The sequence below is a fragment of the Octodon degus genome, unplaced genomic scaffold (genome assembly GCF_000260255.1).
Source record: "Octodon degus isolate 3935 unplaced genomic scaffold, OctDeg1.0 scaffold00165, whole genome shotgun sequence".
NCBI classification, from domain to species: Eukaryota; Metazoa; Chordata; class Mammalia; order Rodentia; family Octodontidae; genus Octodon; species Octodon degus.
Window position 1 is genome coordinate 649352 of NW_004524741.1, and position 18661 is coordinate 668012.

The 18661-nt window shown below is 38.6% G+C and overlaps 1 protein-coding gene across 1 annotated transcript in view; it reads right to left on the bottom strand.

The window, feature by feature from the left end:
- Snx16 (sorting nexin 16) overlaps nt 1-16234 on the bottom strand; it is a 38307-nt gene extending 22073 nt beyond the window's left edge. Inside the window, exons 1-4 of the mRNA XM_004643081.2 lie at nt 15884-16234; nt 13998-14465; nt 7635-7721; nt 1113-1261 (exon numbers count right to left, since the gene is read on the bottom strand). Of these exons, the coding sequence (XP_004643138.1) occupies nt 1113-1261; nt 7635-7721; nt 13998-14372 (611 nt within the window). The 5' untranslated portion in view covers nt 14373-14465; nt 15884-16234. The remainder of the gene's footprint in view (nt 1-1112; nt 1262-7634; nt 7722-13997; nt 14466-15883) is intronic.
- Nucleotides 16235-18661: the final 2427 nt, after the last annotated feature.

The window sequence follows — 18661 nt, forward strand, 5'->3', positions numbered from 1 at the left end:
AGCGACAGAAATAAGCATGTATGAAGAAAAGCAAAGGGCATGCTTCTGCAGGAATTAAGGCAGACACCAGTAGGTGTCTAGTGATGGATTAGGAAAGTGTCAAGGTGAGCGTGACCTCAAATGTTAAGGAGGAAACAAGGGTAATAAGGGCTGGATCAAGGATGTCCTGCAAGTTTCACATAGATGCTGCTGCTCAAAAGAAGAAAACAGTCTGGAGACCATGCCTGTAAGTCTGAGGCATGAGCTAACTTTTGAATTACCGGAAAGAGGTGTCAAGGGGACGAATTTAAGAATCTCAAGTATAAAGTAGGGTATGGCTTGCAGCTCTGCAGCGAGAATATGAAGGGGGATAGGTAGGAATTTTGAGAAGCACAAATTTTTATGTATAGTACGTGTTTTATAAATAACTCAAGGTGACATGCATAGAAAGACTAAGGAAAATGGTTTTCTTACTTGCATTCCATCTTTGATTGCAAAACTGACAGACAAGTTACGGAGATATGTATAATATGCTACTGCACTGGACATGCTCTTGCCTTTTTTTTTTTTTCAAAATAGTTCTAATTTAGCTGATAAAAGTTCTTAAATGAGATACTCAGCTGATATTGTCATTAAGCACTTTTCTTATAAATATATCAAGAAGCAAAAATTTCACTTAGATCCTATTCCTACCTCTTGTTTCTGGCATTTTTACTTCCTACATCAACCAACCCAGCTTCTTAATTTTCCTATTTGTGCACTGCTTTGGCGAATTATAAAAGATGTTAGTCTCAAAATTATACAGTGATATGTTAAGTAAAAACTGGCTAATATGTCAGCCATTCTGCCACATGATTGCAAAAATGGCAAATATGAAAATAAAACTTATAGTTAGATGGCTTGTGTATGGTACACTGAATTTTTCACTCTACTGACTTTTTAAAAGCTTTAAAAGAAATGAAATGCCAAATAAAATCCTTAATTGAAGGAAATTAAGAAAATCTTACGAAAGACTTTATTAGAGAACACAAGTAATTACATTCTTACACTGAGTTACGTGCTTAAATAACTACAGTCCTAGACTTATTCCTTAGCTTAAGCCAGTAGTTGGGATGCTTCAATCTGTTACATACCATTTAGCAATGTCCTTGTGAGCCACTAAATTCTGAAGAAATGCTTGTAGTCCTAATTGTCTATCTTCTAGGAAATCAGCATTGTAGTTATTTTTAAACCAGCGTTTTGGTGGAAGTGCTAATCGAAAGCCTGGAAACATCTCTCTTAACTGAAAAAGAAAAGGGAAAGTGCAATGTTTAAGTCAATTACGCCAATTTCATAAAATCTCCATTCACTACATGATTACAAAATAAGCTTGAAGTAATTAAATGCAGCTAAGCTTTTTATGCTTTTTAAAAAAATTTCTACCAGGCCTATTACACAGAAGTTTTAACTGTTCTGTACTCTTCTCAAAACTTGGCACTGGCCATCTTTAATGTGGCCATTCCAGTGGATGTGTGATAATATTTCACTGTGGCTATAATCTGCATTTTTCTATTGAAAAACAATGCTGAATATTTTCTCACCTGCCTACTTGTATATAGTTTCTGGTGAATTACCCATTCAAATCTTTTAACAACCTCCTTGTCTTTTTACTTAGTTGTGACAATACTCAATACTTTACTGAGTCCACACACAACTACTTTGTCAGATGTATATATTAAACATATACATGTTTGCTCCCAAACTGAGGTTTGATCTTCAAGTCTAATCAGAGCATAGGCTTCATATTTTAATGTTAGCTAATTCATCTATGTTTCTAAGGTAGAAATTTTTGCTCATTCCATGGCTGCAGAGTTTCTTCAGTGTTGTTTTACATGAAGTTTATAGCTTTAACTCATATTTTTTGTTTATGATTCATAATGCACACGTGGCTTCAACTTTACTTAGGGAAAAACCTTCCCGATCTGTATAACCAGGTTAGGCCTCCTTTTGTACATTCTGCTCAAGGTACTGTGTCTGGGTAACAAATGACCTCCACACTGAGTAGTGAGGAATGACTACTCATTCAAGTCTTGGATGCTGTGTGCTAACACTTCATCCAAGGCACAGGGAAGAGGACCTATCTATGCTTTGAGGATGCAGCCAGAAGGCTTGAAAGCCGGGAGCAAGAATCATCTGAAGATCACTCACGTGTGTAAGTGGCCGATGCTGGCTGTGGGCCGAAAGTTTCTGCAGCTAGCTGTCAGCCACGAGCCTAATACTGGCTTTTCATGTGCCAGGACATTTCACATACATAGAGTAGAGGCTAGACACCAAAATCGAGCATTCCAAAAGCCAGCCAAGGTAAAACTGTACCTGTCTATGAGCTAGCCTCGGAAGTCCCCTGGCATCAAGTCTATTGTCCTCTATTGGGCCAAGAGTCATAAGCTCAGTTCGGTTCAAATGGAGAGGATGGGTTCCACCCCCTGATGGGCAGAGGCAAGATTCTGGGAAAGCACAGGGAACTAAAGGCATTGTTGTGCTTTTTTAAAAGACATTCTGCCATGCAATGCTAATTTATTAATATATATTTTAATGATGCTTATCACTACATAAATGATATTCATTGAATTTTGAATTCTCCTATAAGATCAATGATGCTAAACCTCAGCTGCACACTGTAATCACCTGAGGAGCTTTGAAAGATATTACTGACTATGACCTACTTCTGCAGATTAGGATTCAATTAGTTGGAGTGTGGCCTCGGCCACTGTGATTTTGGAAAGCTTTCTAGGGAAGTCTGAAGTGCAGCTAAGATTGAGAACCATTTTAAAACACTACCACTATCATGCCTTATTTTTGGTTGCATCCTCAATGTCTAGTATAGTGGTTGCTATACAAAAGCAGTAAAAAAGTGTATGTTCAGTACACTTTTTGAATGAGGTAAGTCCATGCACATTCACCATTTCTACACTGAAGTATAAGACTAAGTATCACAGCTATGAAAAGAGGACCAGCTATAGGGGAAAATGCATGTGGCAAAACAAGACAATGTAAAATGTAACATTCTCTATTTCTATAAATAGCTAAAGAAAAATTATATGAGACAAAAATTAGAAAGCAATTTGGATAACTGAAAACTGACTTAATTTCAAAATACGAAGATATTTTGTGCACTGGAGTCTTGTTATTTTATGTCTCCAAAGAAAATAATGGGAGTGATGAAATCAATCTTTATTAGTTTGAAACTTAAAATTTACGTGTCATATATATCCACATGTATGCTTAATTTTTTCCTCTAAAGATTACTCAGGTAGAAAAGGGAGTTGTCATAAAACTGAGTAATTCAAGAAAACAAAGACTTGGGATAGAGGAAACAAAATCCAGCAAAGGAAAGAAGTGGAAAAATAAAAATCCCCAGAAGGTCAGTGACAGGCAAAAGGATGCCACTTAGGGACCATATATTAGGGGAAGGAGTAACTCAGGAGATGGTGTACTGCGGCCGGCCTAACGACGGACTTTGCAATGTGAGAACTAAGTATGAGGAACCCCTGAGCTGGCTGCTCTTGACTGACAACGAGTGAGTAACATTCTGCTCCTCTCTCCCTCTCAGATTGGCTGCCTGAACTGAAAACACGTTATCACACAGAAATGTTCACTCTGATCAACTGCTTTGAGCCAAAAGTAGAAAATACAGAGTTCTACAGTTGAATTCATAGAAAAATCCACTTCCTGTCAAATTTCTGTAATGAATGCCTCATTCAACCTATCCTGCAACTCAGAGAAGGCCTACACATTCCAGCACCTGCTCAAAACTGCTCTGGCTTTTTCAGCACTGATGCTTACAAAACTCCCACAGAAACTGTATCAGAAAAAAATAAAATGAAAATCAGTATCCTATAGAAAGCCTTCCTCTACTACTTGAGCTATATTGAATAATTTTCGTATCGTCAGTGGCTATTTTTTCTTCACAAATATGACAACTGAAGAATGTGAACTCCGTAAGATTAAGGTGATATCTACAGAGTTTCTATATCAGCTCAAAGTCCTAGCATAATGCTGAATTCAACCCATTTCTTGCATAAACATTTCATGACCAATTCTGTAAGAGTCCAAGACTTCATTTGTAGCAACTGTGTGCAGTTGGTAGGTGACACATTTTCTGACCTTGCAAGTGAAGTATACTGGCAGGTAGAGTTCTCTTTGGAATCTACTACAGCTTCCCCTTATCCGTGCTTTTACCTCTCATGACTTTTAGTTTCCACGAACTGTGGTGCCAACTATTAAATAGAGAATTCCATGAATAAAATTCATAAATTTTAAATTATGTGCTGCTTTGAGGAGCATGATAAAATCTCACTCTGTCCTGTTCCAGTGTGATGTGAATTACCCCTTTGTTCAGCACATGCACACTGTATGCCCTACCAGCCAGGTCAGTCACTCAGGAGTGCTCTTGTTATTAGACAGACTGTCATGGTAGCGCAGGACTCTGTCCCAGTGTGTGGGGGGCGATAGAACACTCCTGTTATATTTTCCCTTATTTGGGCAAGGAGTGCTGCAGCACCAATCCCAGCTTGCCTCGGCATCTTCCTGTGGTCCTGGACCTCCACTACCAATCCACAACTAGTCCCACCCAACTGCTTCCACTATACAGCTATTTAGACCCTGCTCACTTCCTCAATAAACAAGACTTGATCAGAAAGCCTGTCTTGTCTCTGTCTCTTGTGTCTCTTGCCCTGTCTTGTTCATCCCCGGTCCTCTTCCAGGTCATTACCCCACGTCTTGACTCGCGGGCCGAGTCACCAGTGGCCTACACTGTGCTGCAATGCCTGTGTCCCTCACCTTGCTACATCTTCATCTAGGAGGGCACTGCTTCATCTCCTATCACCACAAGAAGGTTGAATATAGTACAGTAAGATTTTTTGAGAGAGACCACATTCATATAATTTTTATTACAGCATATTATTGCTATTTTCTTACCATGCATAATTTATAAATTGAACTCTACCCCAGATGTGCACAGGATCTGGCACTATCTGCTATCAGGCATCCACTGGGCACTCTGCAATGTAGCCTCATAGGATAAGGGGTGACACTATGAAGACTGACATAGACTTTTACTAATCATTTTAAGTGCCCAAACTAGAGAGCAAAGTAATATGTAGTAGACTTAAACTTTTATTAACACCTTTCTTTGAAATGCTTGCATAATCCCAATCTGTTTGCAGAACAAACATTTTTGTAATAAGGGTCAATCTAGAGAGATAAGGAAAAGTAAGAACTTGCAAGAAAAACAGTAAGCCATGAAAGAGTAACTTCAAAATAAGTCTGAATGAGTAAAAGAATGATTATGTAAGAAAGCTAAGCATTATACTTAAATGTCTGGGAACTTCATAAATTGCCTTGATCTTCCTGTTAATAATTTAAAAAAATCAACATAATTTCAGAAATATAGCTTTTTAATTCATATAAGGTTTATTATATAATAATAATATATAAGGTTTAGGAACAGTAAAGAAAATGTAAATGATACATTAGATATACTACTTTAAACTCATTTATGTCTCATATATGGTACACATATATGTATATATATACACATATAAAAGCTAACATCATATAATATTTTCAGTGTGCCCACATTCTGACTGTGACTTGTCACAGAAATCTTGTGGTGGTACATCCGCACTCAAAAAATTTGGGATTTGGGGGGCTGGTGAGATGGCTCACTGGTCTAAAGCACCTACTTAGAACAAGCTTAGCAAAGCACAGGGACCGTGGTTCAATCCCCCAGCACCACATGCCAGCCAGCTCCACCCCCTGGTGGGCTGAGCTGGACACACACACACACACAAATAAATAAAATTTAAAAAAAAATTTAGGATTTGGGAGCATTGTGAATTTTCCATTTTTGGGTTAGGGATGCTTTACCTGTACAAAAAGGCATCAGGATCACACTTACATAAAAGATAAAACAGCTTAGCATTCTAAGTCTTACACTTTCTATATACACTAAAGTTTTCAGAGAAGCAGAAACTTTTCAGCAGCTCAACAGCTTTGCAGTCACATTAAGTACACTAATTTCACAAGTTTAAAGTAGCCCGAGGAAAGAGCAAAGGGAAGGCAGCAAAAGGAGAACAGGGCCAGCGAGCTTCCCGCACTACGCACCGCCCAAGTGGGAGAACAGCTTCCGGACATGCTGAGGTCGTCTGCCCTGTCCTCTCAAAAGCAGCACAGGCCACTTGCTAAAGTTCCCTCCACCGGTCTCCTCTGATTTCCCTTAAGATCTGTGCGAGGTTCTGCTCTTCCTTTTCTACTGCATTTTCTAACTGCACTTAATTCCTCATTGTTAGAAATTTAGGTTAGTACTAAGTTTTCATTATTAAAAACAAAGCACAACACAGGAAACAAAAACACTAGGTATAAAACACTGAAATAAATATACTCAGAGCTAAAGCTTTCCAATATTCCTGTGTAGGATAAAACCTATATATGTGGTTATTGTGTTAAAACTATGCAAAATGTAAGGGTATCTTCTAGCAAGATCTGCATTTCCAGCACCAGGTAGTACTGGGTGAAAATGGTTTCTTATTTCTCTTTACCTGCAGTACTTACGATGTTTAATGTTTTCTGATATACCAGTTATTTATATGTCTTCTGTAACTTAACCTGTTCTTGTCATCTTCATGCTTTTATTTTTGGGCTTATGCTTAAGCGTTCTTAACAAAATGAGGCTTGTTGTTAACCTGCTTCCTATACGCAACAGGAAGATTTGTAGACAGTTTCACAACCTTTGCCTGTTACTGCTTATGTAACTTTTGTTATGTGACTCTGCAAAAGGGATTTTGCACCTTTAATTATAAGGCTACTAATGAGGTGGCCTTAAGATGGGGAGATATCTGGGTGAGCCCAATCTTATCACACAGGCCATTTACTGTGTTTATTCTGGCATGGGGCATAAGTGGAAGCCAGAGGGACTGGAAGCATAAGGGGACACATGGTCACTGCTGGTGGCTTTCACTGCATAGCAGGCATGTGAGCTAACAGTTATCTCTGGCTGGCAGCCAGCTGAACAACAAGGCCCTCGGTCCTACAACTTCAAGAAACTAAATTCTGCCAACAACCTGAAAGGGCTTGGAAGCTGATTCTTCCCCAGAGACTCCAGATAAGAGCTCAGCCCAGTGAAAAGCTTGAATTTGAGCTTGCTTGATCATAAAAAGCAAGCTGAACCCATCTGAACCACTGACAAGCAGATGCCATTGTACATAACCAGGTTTGTGACAATGGCAGGCAGCAATACTAACGTAATATGTTTAAATGTTGTTGTTTACTCTTTCATAATCACATGGTTTTACAATAAAGTGATCTTACACAGGTCTTTCTCAAACCAACAGATATATAACTTCACAAACTGAATGTTAAAGATTTCACAATTTCCACTAAAACAATTTTTTTTGCATAAAAATGAAAGTCAAAATAGGACTTAAGGTTATTAAGATGAAATGAAATATTTTATGTTCTCATGAACTAACAGAGATTTGACTTGATTCAAATAAATGGAAAAGATATAAATATAAAATAAGTATAAGGTATATGTAAATAACTCACATTCCAAAGGCAGGATTAGGATTTAAAATTTAAAATTTAAAATCCTAATTGGAATTTAACAAAGTACTTACTTTGTCATTGAGCCTAGAGAAGTCGGTGTATCTTCTGAAAACTACCCAACTTTCTTCTGGGGTTTTCTTCACTAGTATTTTATATACCTAGAAAGAGAGTGAGGGAGTCAGATTCAAATAAAATATTTTAAAATGTCTACTTGATAATGCAAATTATGATCTTATGCTGCAAAAGGCATCAGAAATTATTTAGATTATCAGATGATCAATGGAAGCACCAAAGGCAATTTTTTAAAAGAAATATGAATATGACAAATTTAAGACAAAGGGCTTTCTCTGCTCACACGATATATAACCAACTCATCAGCTTCCAAATGTTTTATAGCAACATATTTTAAAACTGATAAAAGAACCAACTGAGCTTGAAGCTATAAAAATAGCTATTTGCCCTATATAATTTGTAAATTCAATTACCTATCAATGCTTTCAAATTAGTGCAACACTATTTTTATCTCCAAGACTGAAATATGAGCCTGGCATATTCAAACAAATTCATATTAGATAAAAATTCAATTTCTATAATTATGAGATATGATAAAATACAGTAAATGTTTACATTTTAAAAGATTATTGCAATACAAAACACACTGCCTTAATCTTCTTCAAAACGTACTCCCCATGATTCAAAAATACTTATTCCATTATCCTTTTCATTTTCTGAAGCAGCTCTGGAAATTCTCTTTTATGTTTTTAGGTTACATTATTGGTTCTGCCTCGAAATTCAAATGTTTCCCTTTTACGGTCATTTTGACTTTGGGGAAGAGACAAAGTTACATGGCACCAGATTCAATAAATAAGGTGGATGCAGACATACTGTAATGTTTTTATGAGCTAGCTTGGATGGCGCTGAGCAGCAGTATTTAATATATATATGTATATATGTGTGTATATGTATATATAATATATATATATACTTTTATTATTATTTTTTGGTCCTGGGGATCAAACTCAGGACCTTGCGCTTGCCAAGCAGGTACTTAAGCCACTGAGCTACATTCCCAGCTACTACACATATCTTTGATCATGCCTCATAAAGACATTTATGAAAGAGAACTTCTAGAACTGCTTCAGAAAGTATTAAGGAAGATGGGATAAGTATGTTCAAAGCTGAGGAGACTCACCGGCAATGTATCTTTTACTGTAATAAATTTTTTTAATATTCATGGTATATTTATATAATTACCTAGGGCACTGAGTAGAAAATTTGGCTGAAGTAGAAGACAACATATTTTTAAGAAAACATATGGATATGGAGAAAAACACAGATCCTTTTTTTTTTTTTAAATTTGGTACCAGGTCTCACTAAACAGCTTGGACTCATAGAGATCCTCCCATTCTTAACCTCCCCAGTGCTCAGATTACAGGCATGTGCCACCACACCCAGACTCAGTCGCTGGCTCAGCATGCCCCAGGGGTTGGGCCAGCACAGCATGTGGGACCAGGGATCAAACAGATCCTATTTTTGAAAGTATAATTTCAGAATTTATTATGATGTATTATTTATGACAGAATCTCAAAGAAACATCTAGTAGTTTCTACTAGAGGATTCTGTTAAGCTAACATATAAGATACTCTACATCTCTTGAATGAGTGAAACTCTTTAATATACCCTTGTCACCCTAGAACGGCACTTTAGACACAGGCGACTACTGGACACTGGAAACATGACCAGTCTACACTGACAAACACACGGAGTGCAAAAGACACACTGGATTTCAAAGACAGTGTGAAGAGAAATGCAAATGGTTTCATTAAAACAGCTTCATAATGATGATTTCTTGAGATGATGCTACCTTGGACATATTAGATTGATGCAATTTTATTAAAATAACTTCACTGGCTTCTTAGTCTTCTTACTGTGCTCACTAGAAAAATACACAATTATAAATGTGGTTCATATACTTGTGATGGAGAGCTAATTGAGGGACAAGTCATTTATGGACTATAAAGAGTCCTTCCCATTTACATTTTCTGCTCTTCAGACTTCTTTTCAGCTTTTATATGGGAGAATCAACAGGGTTAAAAATGAATTCTTTAGCTTTGAATTTATCTTTGTAACATGTAAGGGCGTGGGACAAAATTACTGGGAATGCCTTTAAAGACTACAAAAGTTCTGACCTAAGAAAATCACAATGTGGATATAGAAGAAAACTAGTTTTCAGGAATGAATCATTAAACAAAGAAATGAACTGATTCAAAATTTCTGAGTACAAATGACTGATAAAATCAACTTCACGTGATAATTAGCTTTATCTACAAATAACCCATACTGACTTTACTTTCTTCTTCTTCTTTTTTTTTTTTTTTTTGTGGCTGGCTCAGCCCACCCTGGCAGCGGGGCTGGTGTGGCATGTGGTGCTGGTGAGCAAACCACGGTCCGGTCCCTTGCACTTGCCTAAGCAGGTGCTTTACCGCTGAGCTATCCTACCAGCTCCTGACTTTACTTTCTGTTTCAGAAAATACTCTTTGTCTCAAACCAAGTTATGTGGCCCCTAAAATCTATTTCTTTAAAAAGGATAAATTATAGACCCTTGCAGGTTATGTTTCATAGAAAGCTTTCTTTCAACCTTTCTATTTATTTAGTACTTTCCGTGATAATTTTGTGTGTACAGTACTACTCATTTCCTCCTTTATGTTCTAATAGCAGTTATGGTTACTACTCTGTTTGAAATTTCACATATACTACTTTGCTACAAAGCAAACACACCCACGTAAGTAGCAGGGAAGATAGCAATTGAAGAAGTCCTCAGGCCTTCTTTCCAATTCTAACCACCACCTGTCCGTCCCTTTTTAAACACTCATTTCAGACACCTGACATTCTATACCTTATCAGATTTTGACAGTCCTAATATACCTTCTTCGGTTAAAAGATCAACCTTAAGATTAAGAGATCAATTCAAAGGAAGTTATTTAGGGAAAAAAAATATTTTGCAAATCTAAGGCTCCCAGTCTTGAACGTCTAGCTCTGACTACTTCTCTAAACTAACTTATGCGTATACACAACATAGATGTGTACATGTTATGTATATATGTATAATGTGTCTGTACATACTCACACATACCCGACATCTCTATTTGGAAGTCTAATACACATCTCAAATCTTAACATGTCAGAAAACAAACCCTAATAATCTAATAATCTCAGAACCTCTCTCAGATCTAGTTAAATGACATCCTTAGTCTACATATTGTTTAGGTCAAGACCTTTGAGGTCAACCTTCACTTTTTTCTCACACACTCCACTTTACTTATTTTATTTTTTTGTGGTACTGGAGATGGAACTCAGGACCCTGCGCTTGCCAGGCAGGAGCTTGTGCCGCCCAGCTATCTCCCAGGCCTCCACACTTTACTTCTACATTATTTGAAAATAATGTCGGCCTTTTTTCAAGATAGATCCAATCTCCAAATGTCTCCAGATCTCCTCTACATGCTAGTTTACACTACCATCATGTCTCGCATCATTGCAAGTTCTTTTTTTTTTTTTTTTATTGCAAATTAACTGCTTCTTGCTTCTATTCTTTCCCCTCATAATCTGGTTTCAATTCAGCAGCCAGAACAAGCCCATAAAACCTAAGTGAGATCACATGACTTTTCTTTAAAAATACCTTTTCAACGATTCCCATCTTATGCAGAGCAAAATCCAGGCCAACACGCCACATAACAAAATGTCAGAAACTGGGTCACTTATAAACAAATTTATTTCTCACACTGTGAGAGGCTAAGAAGCCCAACAGCAAGACACTTGGTGTCTGGTGAGCTCATGATCTTGTTCACAGAAGATGCCTTCTAGCTGTGTCCTGGGCTGGACATAGAGGCAGCTTTCTGGGGCCTCTTATAAAGTTACTCATCATATTCATAAAAGTTCCATCTCATGACCTAAACACGTCTCAAAGTTGCTATCTCTTAATAACACCATCATGGATTAGGTTTTGGCATATGAATTTTGGAGGGACATAAACATTTCTAACATAGCATCTCCTCAGTGAATGCTGGTACTTTCATATGGAAGGAAGGTCAATGTCAGAAAATGTGGCCTTGGTTTTATATTCCTAGAATTGCTCTGCAAAAAGACAGGTTCATGCAGATTTACCATTCTTTACTAACTTATTTTTTTTTCTTTTTTTATTTATGTATTTGGTACAGGGTCTCACTACACAGATCGGACTTGTAGGGATCCTCCTGTTTTCAACCTCCCCTGCACTGGGATTACAGGCATGCACCATCATGCCTGGACTTGTTCGCCAGCTCAATGTGCCCCAGGGTCAGGGCTGGTGCAACATGCGAGACTGGGGATCGAACCCTGGTCCCCGCACTTGCCAAAGCAGGCATGTAGTCTGCTGAGCTATCTCACCAGCTCTTGCCAGCTTATTTCTAAAGACTGTCACCATCACAAATGACACTGACCTTTTTTCTTCAAGGCCCTAGCATCTTGATATAAATTTATAACCTGAAACTGTGAAGCAAATATAAAAACTTCATGGCAAAAAATCAGAAATATAAACTTCTTTACCTCATAACTTTAGCAAGGTTGACACATACAAACATACAAGGTCAAAATATATAAAATAATAAACAGAAAACCAAAAAGGAATGTTCCTTATAAGAGCATCCAACTTCATCTACATTCAGAAATAAATCTAAGCAAGAGGAAAGATCTCTGCATTGAAAATGACAAAAAAATTAGAAGAAATTAAAAAGTTAAGTCAATTCATAGATTTAATGAATCAATATAGTAAAGATGTCAGCTTTTCCCACCAGAAGTTATAGATTTAACAGAACCCAATAGGCCAAGAAGAGCCACAGCAATCCTGAAGAACAGTAAATCTAGTATTTAAGCTACTGGGTATCAAGCCCTAAAGTTCAGTAATTTAAGTCTCTGGAGTTGGCAATGGATAGAAAAGCGGAACACAGAGGCCTCACATATTTATAGTCACATAATTATGACAGAAGCTATACTGCAAAATGTAGAATAAGGTGGTCTTTTTAATATAAGCTTGACTAACTGATCATACACAGAAAAAATGAAAGCCATGACTCTTATGCCACAGACGAAAATATCAATTCCTGACAGCTCGCAGAGTTCAATGTGGAAGGCCCCACCAAAAAAAATCTTTTCTAATAAAGTAGGGGATAGTATCTTGTAACCTTGGAATAGGCAAGGATTTCAAAACATGCTAGCCATAGAAGAAAATATTAACTGGACTATATCAAAATTAAGAAGTTCTACTAAACAAATCTGTATTTTTTAAAACTATTTATTCTCTTTAGAAAATAAAAAAACTATAAAAATTAAAGATTTATTGTTTAAAAAAGGTTTTATCAAATGTATTAAGGAAGTGAAAAGGCAAAAAAAATCAAGAGGACAATTACAATACATAATTAAAAACAAAACAAAACAAAACTTATGTTCAGCACACAAAGAACTACAGGAAAAACCGGAAGCTTCCCAAAAGAAAAAAGAACAAAAATCTTGAGCAGGCATTTCACAAGACAATATCTAAATGGCTAAAAAGTTTCAAAACAACAGTAAAAAAATAGTTTGTCCTTAAAAAAATTCAAAACCACAATGTGAGTTTCTAGAATAGGAAAATGAAAAGGATGGAAAAACACTGTGTTTGGACAGTCTGGGGCCGCTGGAAATCAGGTACTACTTGGGCAGCTTACGCTGGTGCAACTACTCTAGAACACCACTCATCAGACTGTTCTAGAGCTGGGCCCAGGAATTAGCAATTTTACTCCTAGGTAGATAATACATAGGAATGTGTACACATGTGTTTATCAAGTGCTATGTAGATAATACATAGGAATGTGTACACATGTTTATCAAGTGCTATGTACTAAAATGGTCACAGCAGCAGTAATAGTAAGAACCTCAAGAAAGAAATTGTGTTCATGACATAATCAGTATAAATAATCAGTAATAAAAAAATGAGCTCCCTATATTTAATGCAAGATCAAGGATGACTCATATAAACACAAAGCCAAAGAAATGAGGTCAGCCCCATATGCGTATGTGCTCAACACTTTCACTTACATACAGCAGAAAAGTACCAGAAATGCATTGGGCAAGTGGGCACTGAGGGGCAGAGTACGAGGACTTTTAAAATGCTAGTAATGTTGCTCCTTAATATATATACTAGCCATATTGGTGTGTCTGCTCTGTGCAAATCCACTAAGGGAAAAACAAAAGTCTACTGCAGCATGAGAGAATTTAGTGGTATAAAAATCACAAAATTTATATTAAGGAATTTTAAGTACAGGCTTACATGACTTAACACTAGCTTAAATACACAGGCCAGCCAAGCTTTCACTTTCTATGGCTTCCACTTTCTATTGCTTAACAGCAAAGTTAAATTTACTTACAGTAAACTTGGCTCTTTCTTCCATCACCTCATACCCCAGAATAGTAGGTGTGGATGGTCTGTCCTCCCAACTCACTGGTTCAGGATTCTGTTCTTCAGTTTCTCTTGCTCTTGCAGAATACTCAATGGCTGAATCTGTTCCTGTGAACTTAGTCCTAATGAGAGGACTGCTGCAGACAGATGAAGTTCTGTCCAGCTGTTCAGGAACGCTTGCCTGTTTACAGTTACCCATATTTGAATCTTCTGGCTGGCCTCTGGAAGAGTTTGAGCTTGTAGAGACACTGCCAAAAGAAGAACTTCTTTGATTTCTGTTGGCTGTAAAACTGGAAGCGGAGTTTCCTATGGGCATAGGAACTGGGACATAAGGAGTTGCCATTGTCTGCCTCTGCAAGAAATCTGTACACTGCTGAGTCCAAATGCTTAGCAAACAACTACTAGGCAATCCATTTTCTTCTCAGGAGTTCACTATCTAAAAGTGAGAGAGACATGTTAAAAGATTAGTTTTAATCTGAAGCACAATCCAAAAGAAACAGTGTTCTTTTTACATTTTGTGGTTATTACTTTATTTGAAAAAAGACTTCAAAGCTCTTTTTAAACATCACAGTAGTCTAAGGACACAAGGTAAAGAGGAAAACTACTTCACAGCCTTTTTCTCGACCCTTGTGTCATGTTATCCTTTTTTATCCGACTTTTTTGGTGAAAGATTATTAATTTTCATTTTTAACTTGATTTGATTCCCAGCACCACCAAAAAAGAAAAAAAAAGCAGGATGAAAGAATAGAAAAGACTGTCTTGAAGCTTGCGTCTAGAATGTCCTGATAGTACTATATGCAGTAGGAAGGAGAAAAGAAAAAGGAGGAAGATCACATTATATTTTGATTAGTGAAACTCTAAACACTTAGGTGAAATAACAGTGAATCAAATATAGTGACAACTGCTCTAAAAGTAACATTTTATGAAACAGAATCAAATGTATTTGACAAATTTGATCAAGTAAGATCCAACTGAATATTAAACACATTAAACATGATCAAATGATTTAAAAGTATACTTCAGTTTTCCGGTGAATATTGGTTTTGTAGTTAACTGAGAGAACTTAGCAAACCTTTATAAACTCCTCAATAATCTGTTATCAAAAGAAGCATATTTTGCATCAGATTAAATTCATAATAACAGAAATAACGGATTATCATTGATTTGTTAAAAAACAAGCTTACAAAAATTGTAATATCTAAACCAACGAAATGACAGGGCTGTACAGAGCAGCCAAGGATCTGCCTGCCCAGCTCCATCCACGCGGTTCCACTGGTGACAAGGGCACGAAGGAGCCCCAGGAGTTTGCAAACAGTATTTTAAGCGCAGCACGCGGCTCTCGGCAACCTTTTCCATAATCAAAGATTGGAGAAACTTGAGCTGTTGCTGATCCATCGCTCCTCCGTCCCGTCCGACGGCCTCCCCAGAAGCGGCACGCCCAAGTGAGGTGGCCAGCTTCCCAGGGCCAGGGCCAGGGCCGGGGAGGGCCCTACCCTCGGCCAGCCGCCCCACTACCTGGGCCCCGGGCGCCACCCCGGCGCGGGGACCACGCGCTGCGCTCCCGAGGAGAGGGCGCTGCCGCCTCGGCAGGGCAGGCTCCGGGAACGGCGCCCCGGCCGGGTGAGGAGCTCGACTCTGAGCAACCAGGTGGGCGAGGCTGGGCGCAGCGAAGGCGGCGAGGCGCGGGGCGGACACCGTCGGGGCGTCCACCCCGCGGGCAGCAAGACCGCAGCGCCCGGAGCGCCCCGACCCGGAGACCCCGCCGCCCCCAGCGCCCCGCGGGGAGGCGCACGCGCCGATCCGGAGCTCGGCTCGGGCCCGCCGCGGGTGCAGGTGTCCCCGCCCGGTCCTCACCTGGACGCGCCGGGGATCCAGCGCGAGCACGCTTCCCGGGGACTGTGGAACCCGCCGCTCCGGTGCGCAGCCACTCGCCTCCCTGACAGAACCGGATACTTCACGTGACCTTCCGTGCCCAAAACACCCGCTCAGCACGTTTCTCGGACTCAGCCCGGCCCAGGGGAGGAGGGCGGGGCTGGCCTGGGACACGCCCCGGAAGTGACGTATGAGACCCGCCCCCGGAAATGGCCCCTAGAATGTCTGCTTCTGACTCTCGTAGCGAAATGAAATCTAGTCCTGCGACAAGTAGTTGACGTTCTTTGCACTAGCTTCATTTTTCGAAGGGAACTTCTGAGGAGCTGGGCAACTTCTCGCAGCGGGTGATTTAAAGGCTTCGGTTCCTAGGAGGAACCGTAGCTAATGTTTGCGCGTCTGCTTTGCATCATGGGATTGTAGTCCACCGCCAGTTCGGGCTGGCGCTATTATGTTATGGGTTGTTTTCCAGAATTAGCAGTGCTTTAGGGATGACCGTTAATCTGAAGAGTAGGAAGATAGAAGACTACACTGTTATGTACCTCACATAATTCAGAAGAATTATGGTAGAGACGTATGAAAATTTTTTTAATATGTATGTTTTCTACCTGGGATATAATGTATCCCAAATGATAACACTATTAGATTTGTTGTAATTGCTCAGATAAAAACAAAAAGGAAGATCTGTATCCGTAAAGCATTTGTTGAAATTCAAGTACCAAGATTTAGGTCAGTATATAGAGTGGTGCAATTCGATTTAGAGGTCGTTCGATGATTTTGAGGGCTTATGAGTAGTAGGAAGAATGGGAAAAATTGACAGTGGTAACTTTAAAACGAATGTAGGAAGTTAATCTCATTTGTGGCATAATGATGGCTTTGCTTTGAGAGCTATTGTCCTTTAAGAGCGAAACATGAAAATAAGAGTTTTATAGTAACAAGAAACTAAAGCAGTTTTCAGTATGGACTTGGCAGTCTCGATCTTGATGTCACAATTATATACTTGAGGTTTTTGAGTAAGGGTAAGAGAACAGTGCAGAAAAGAATAAAGTGCCTTGGAAAATTCGTCTTGATTATGGATAGGGCTACCAGTGGTAACAAAAGAGACCTGTGCTGTAAAACCTGTTAGTTCAATATCTGGGAAGCCGAAGATAATTAAACTTTGGAGATAATAATATACCACAGTCAGGAGGATAAAGAAAAAGTTATTGAAACTTCCCAGGAGGAACTCTTTTCACAGACTGGGAAGAGCGTAACAGAATATATATACTACATGTTTTAATTATCTTCCAGGATATCTGATTTTGACAAATGTCTGGCTTTTATTTTAATAAATAACTACATAGGCTTAGGAATCCAGAAAGACTGTCCTGTGGTTGGTCAAGGTAAAAATATTATCATAGACCCTTTTTGATATAGCTCAGCTCTTGGATGCCTCTATACTGTGCCTTCAAAGAGTTGTTTGTGTTTTAATTTATAGAAGAACAAACCATTATTTCTTTCATTGCTTTAATTTTATATAAATTATGTATCTCTTGGAGGTTATTTTAAACTCACCCATGGTATAAGTTTTAGATATTGATAACAGGAGGTGGTGGTACAAGGAAGAAAGAGGCATACATGACAGTAGGAAGAAAGCATATGAAGTGGATGGGCATCTCCTGAGAAGCCTTCCTGAAGCACCATGTTTCCTCAGAAATTGGTCTTTCCTCTCTAAGGCTGGGCCTCTGGTGGCCACTCATAATATATCGCTCTTGAATCATGTTTTTATCATAGTTGATTGTGTCTTTTGACTCAAATTGTATCCAATACGTGATCTTTCCTAGGAATTACAATTGGGGTGTGTTATTGATTGTGTCTAGATCTCCCTCCAAAGCCTCATGCGGCCATGGAGGACAGACTTTCCAGAGGTGGCTGAATCTAGAGTTTGTAATTAATGGTCCAATACTGGGATTAAGGGAGTGAGTGCTACAACTGCCCTAGGGTAGGTAGCTGACATACAGTATAAGGAACCCAAGGAGGCTTGTGTCCCCCTCCCCTTTGTCACTTTTGCTATCTTCTGCCACTATGAACTGTTGCCCCTTTTCCATGTGCTACCCTGCCTGGGAGCCAGCTGATTATGGGCTGAAACCTCTACAAATTGTGAACTAAATAAAGCTTTTCCCCTTTGACTTTGAGTGTTGGGTATTTTGTCTCAGCAATGAGAAAAGTGACTGAGATAGGGTGGTTTGAGGAAAGATTCAGGTTGGAGGTCACTGGAGTTAAAGTCAGAATAATTCTGTGGGGAGAAGTCCTATAAAGTTCCATTGCTAAGTTTCCTGGAAGCGATCTACTTCCTCTCATTTGTTTTGTCCTTGAACTTTATGACATAACCCAGTGTATTTTCATCATGTTAGCTTTTTGCTTAAATCCAACAAGAGCAGGTTGTTTTGCTTTAAACAAAAATACAGCTAGTATAACAAGTTGGAATGAGGTAAATTGAAAATAGTAAATGATGAGATGGTGATAAAATACTTTCTTATTTTATATTTTGTAAATAGCTAGTAACTACTTATAATCCATTATTTTAAAATAAAGCATAGTATTTAATAATCTACCTGTTTATAACAAATATTTTTTCCATAATTTATAAACCAAAGAACATAAACATAACTATTATTTTTGCTTAATTTCATAGAGTCCTTTATTTATGTTGTTTCCATGGGTAGTCTGTCTTTTCTCTCTCTCTCTCTCTCTCTCTCTCTCTCTCTCTCTCTCTCTCTCTCT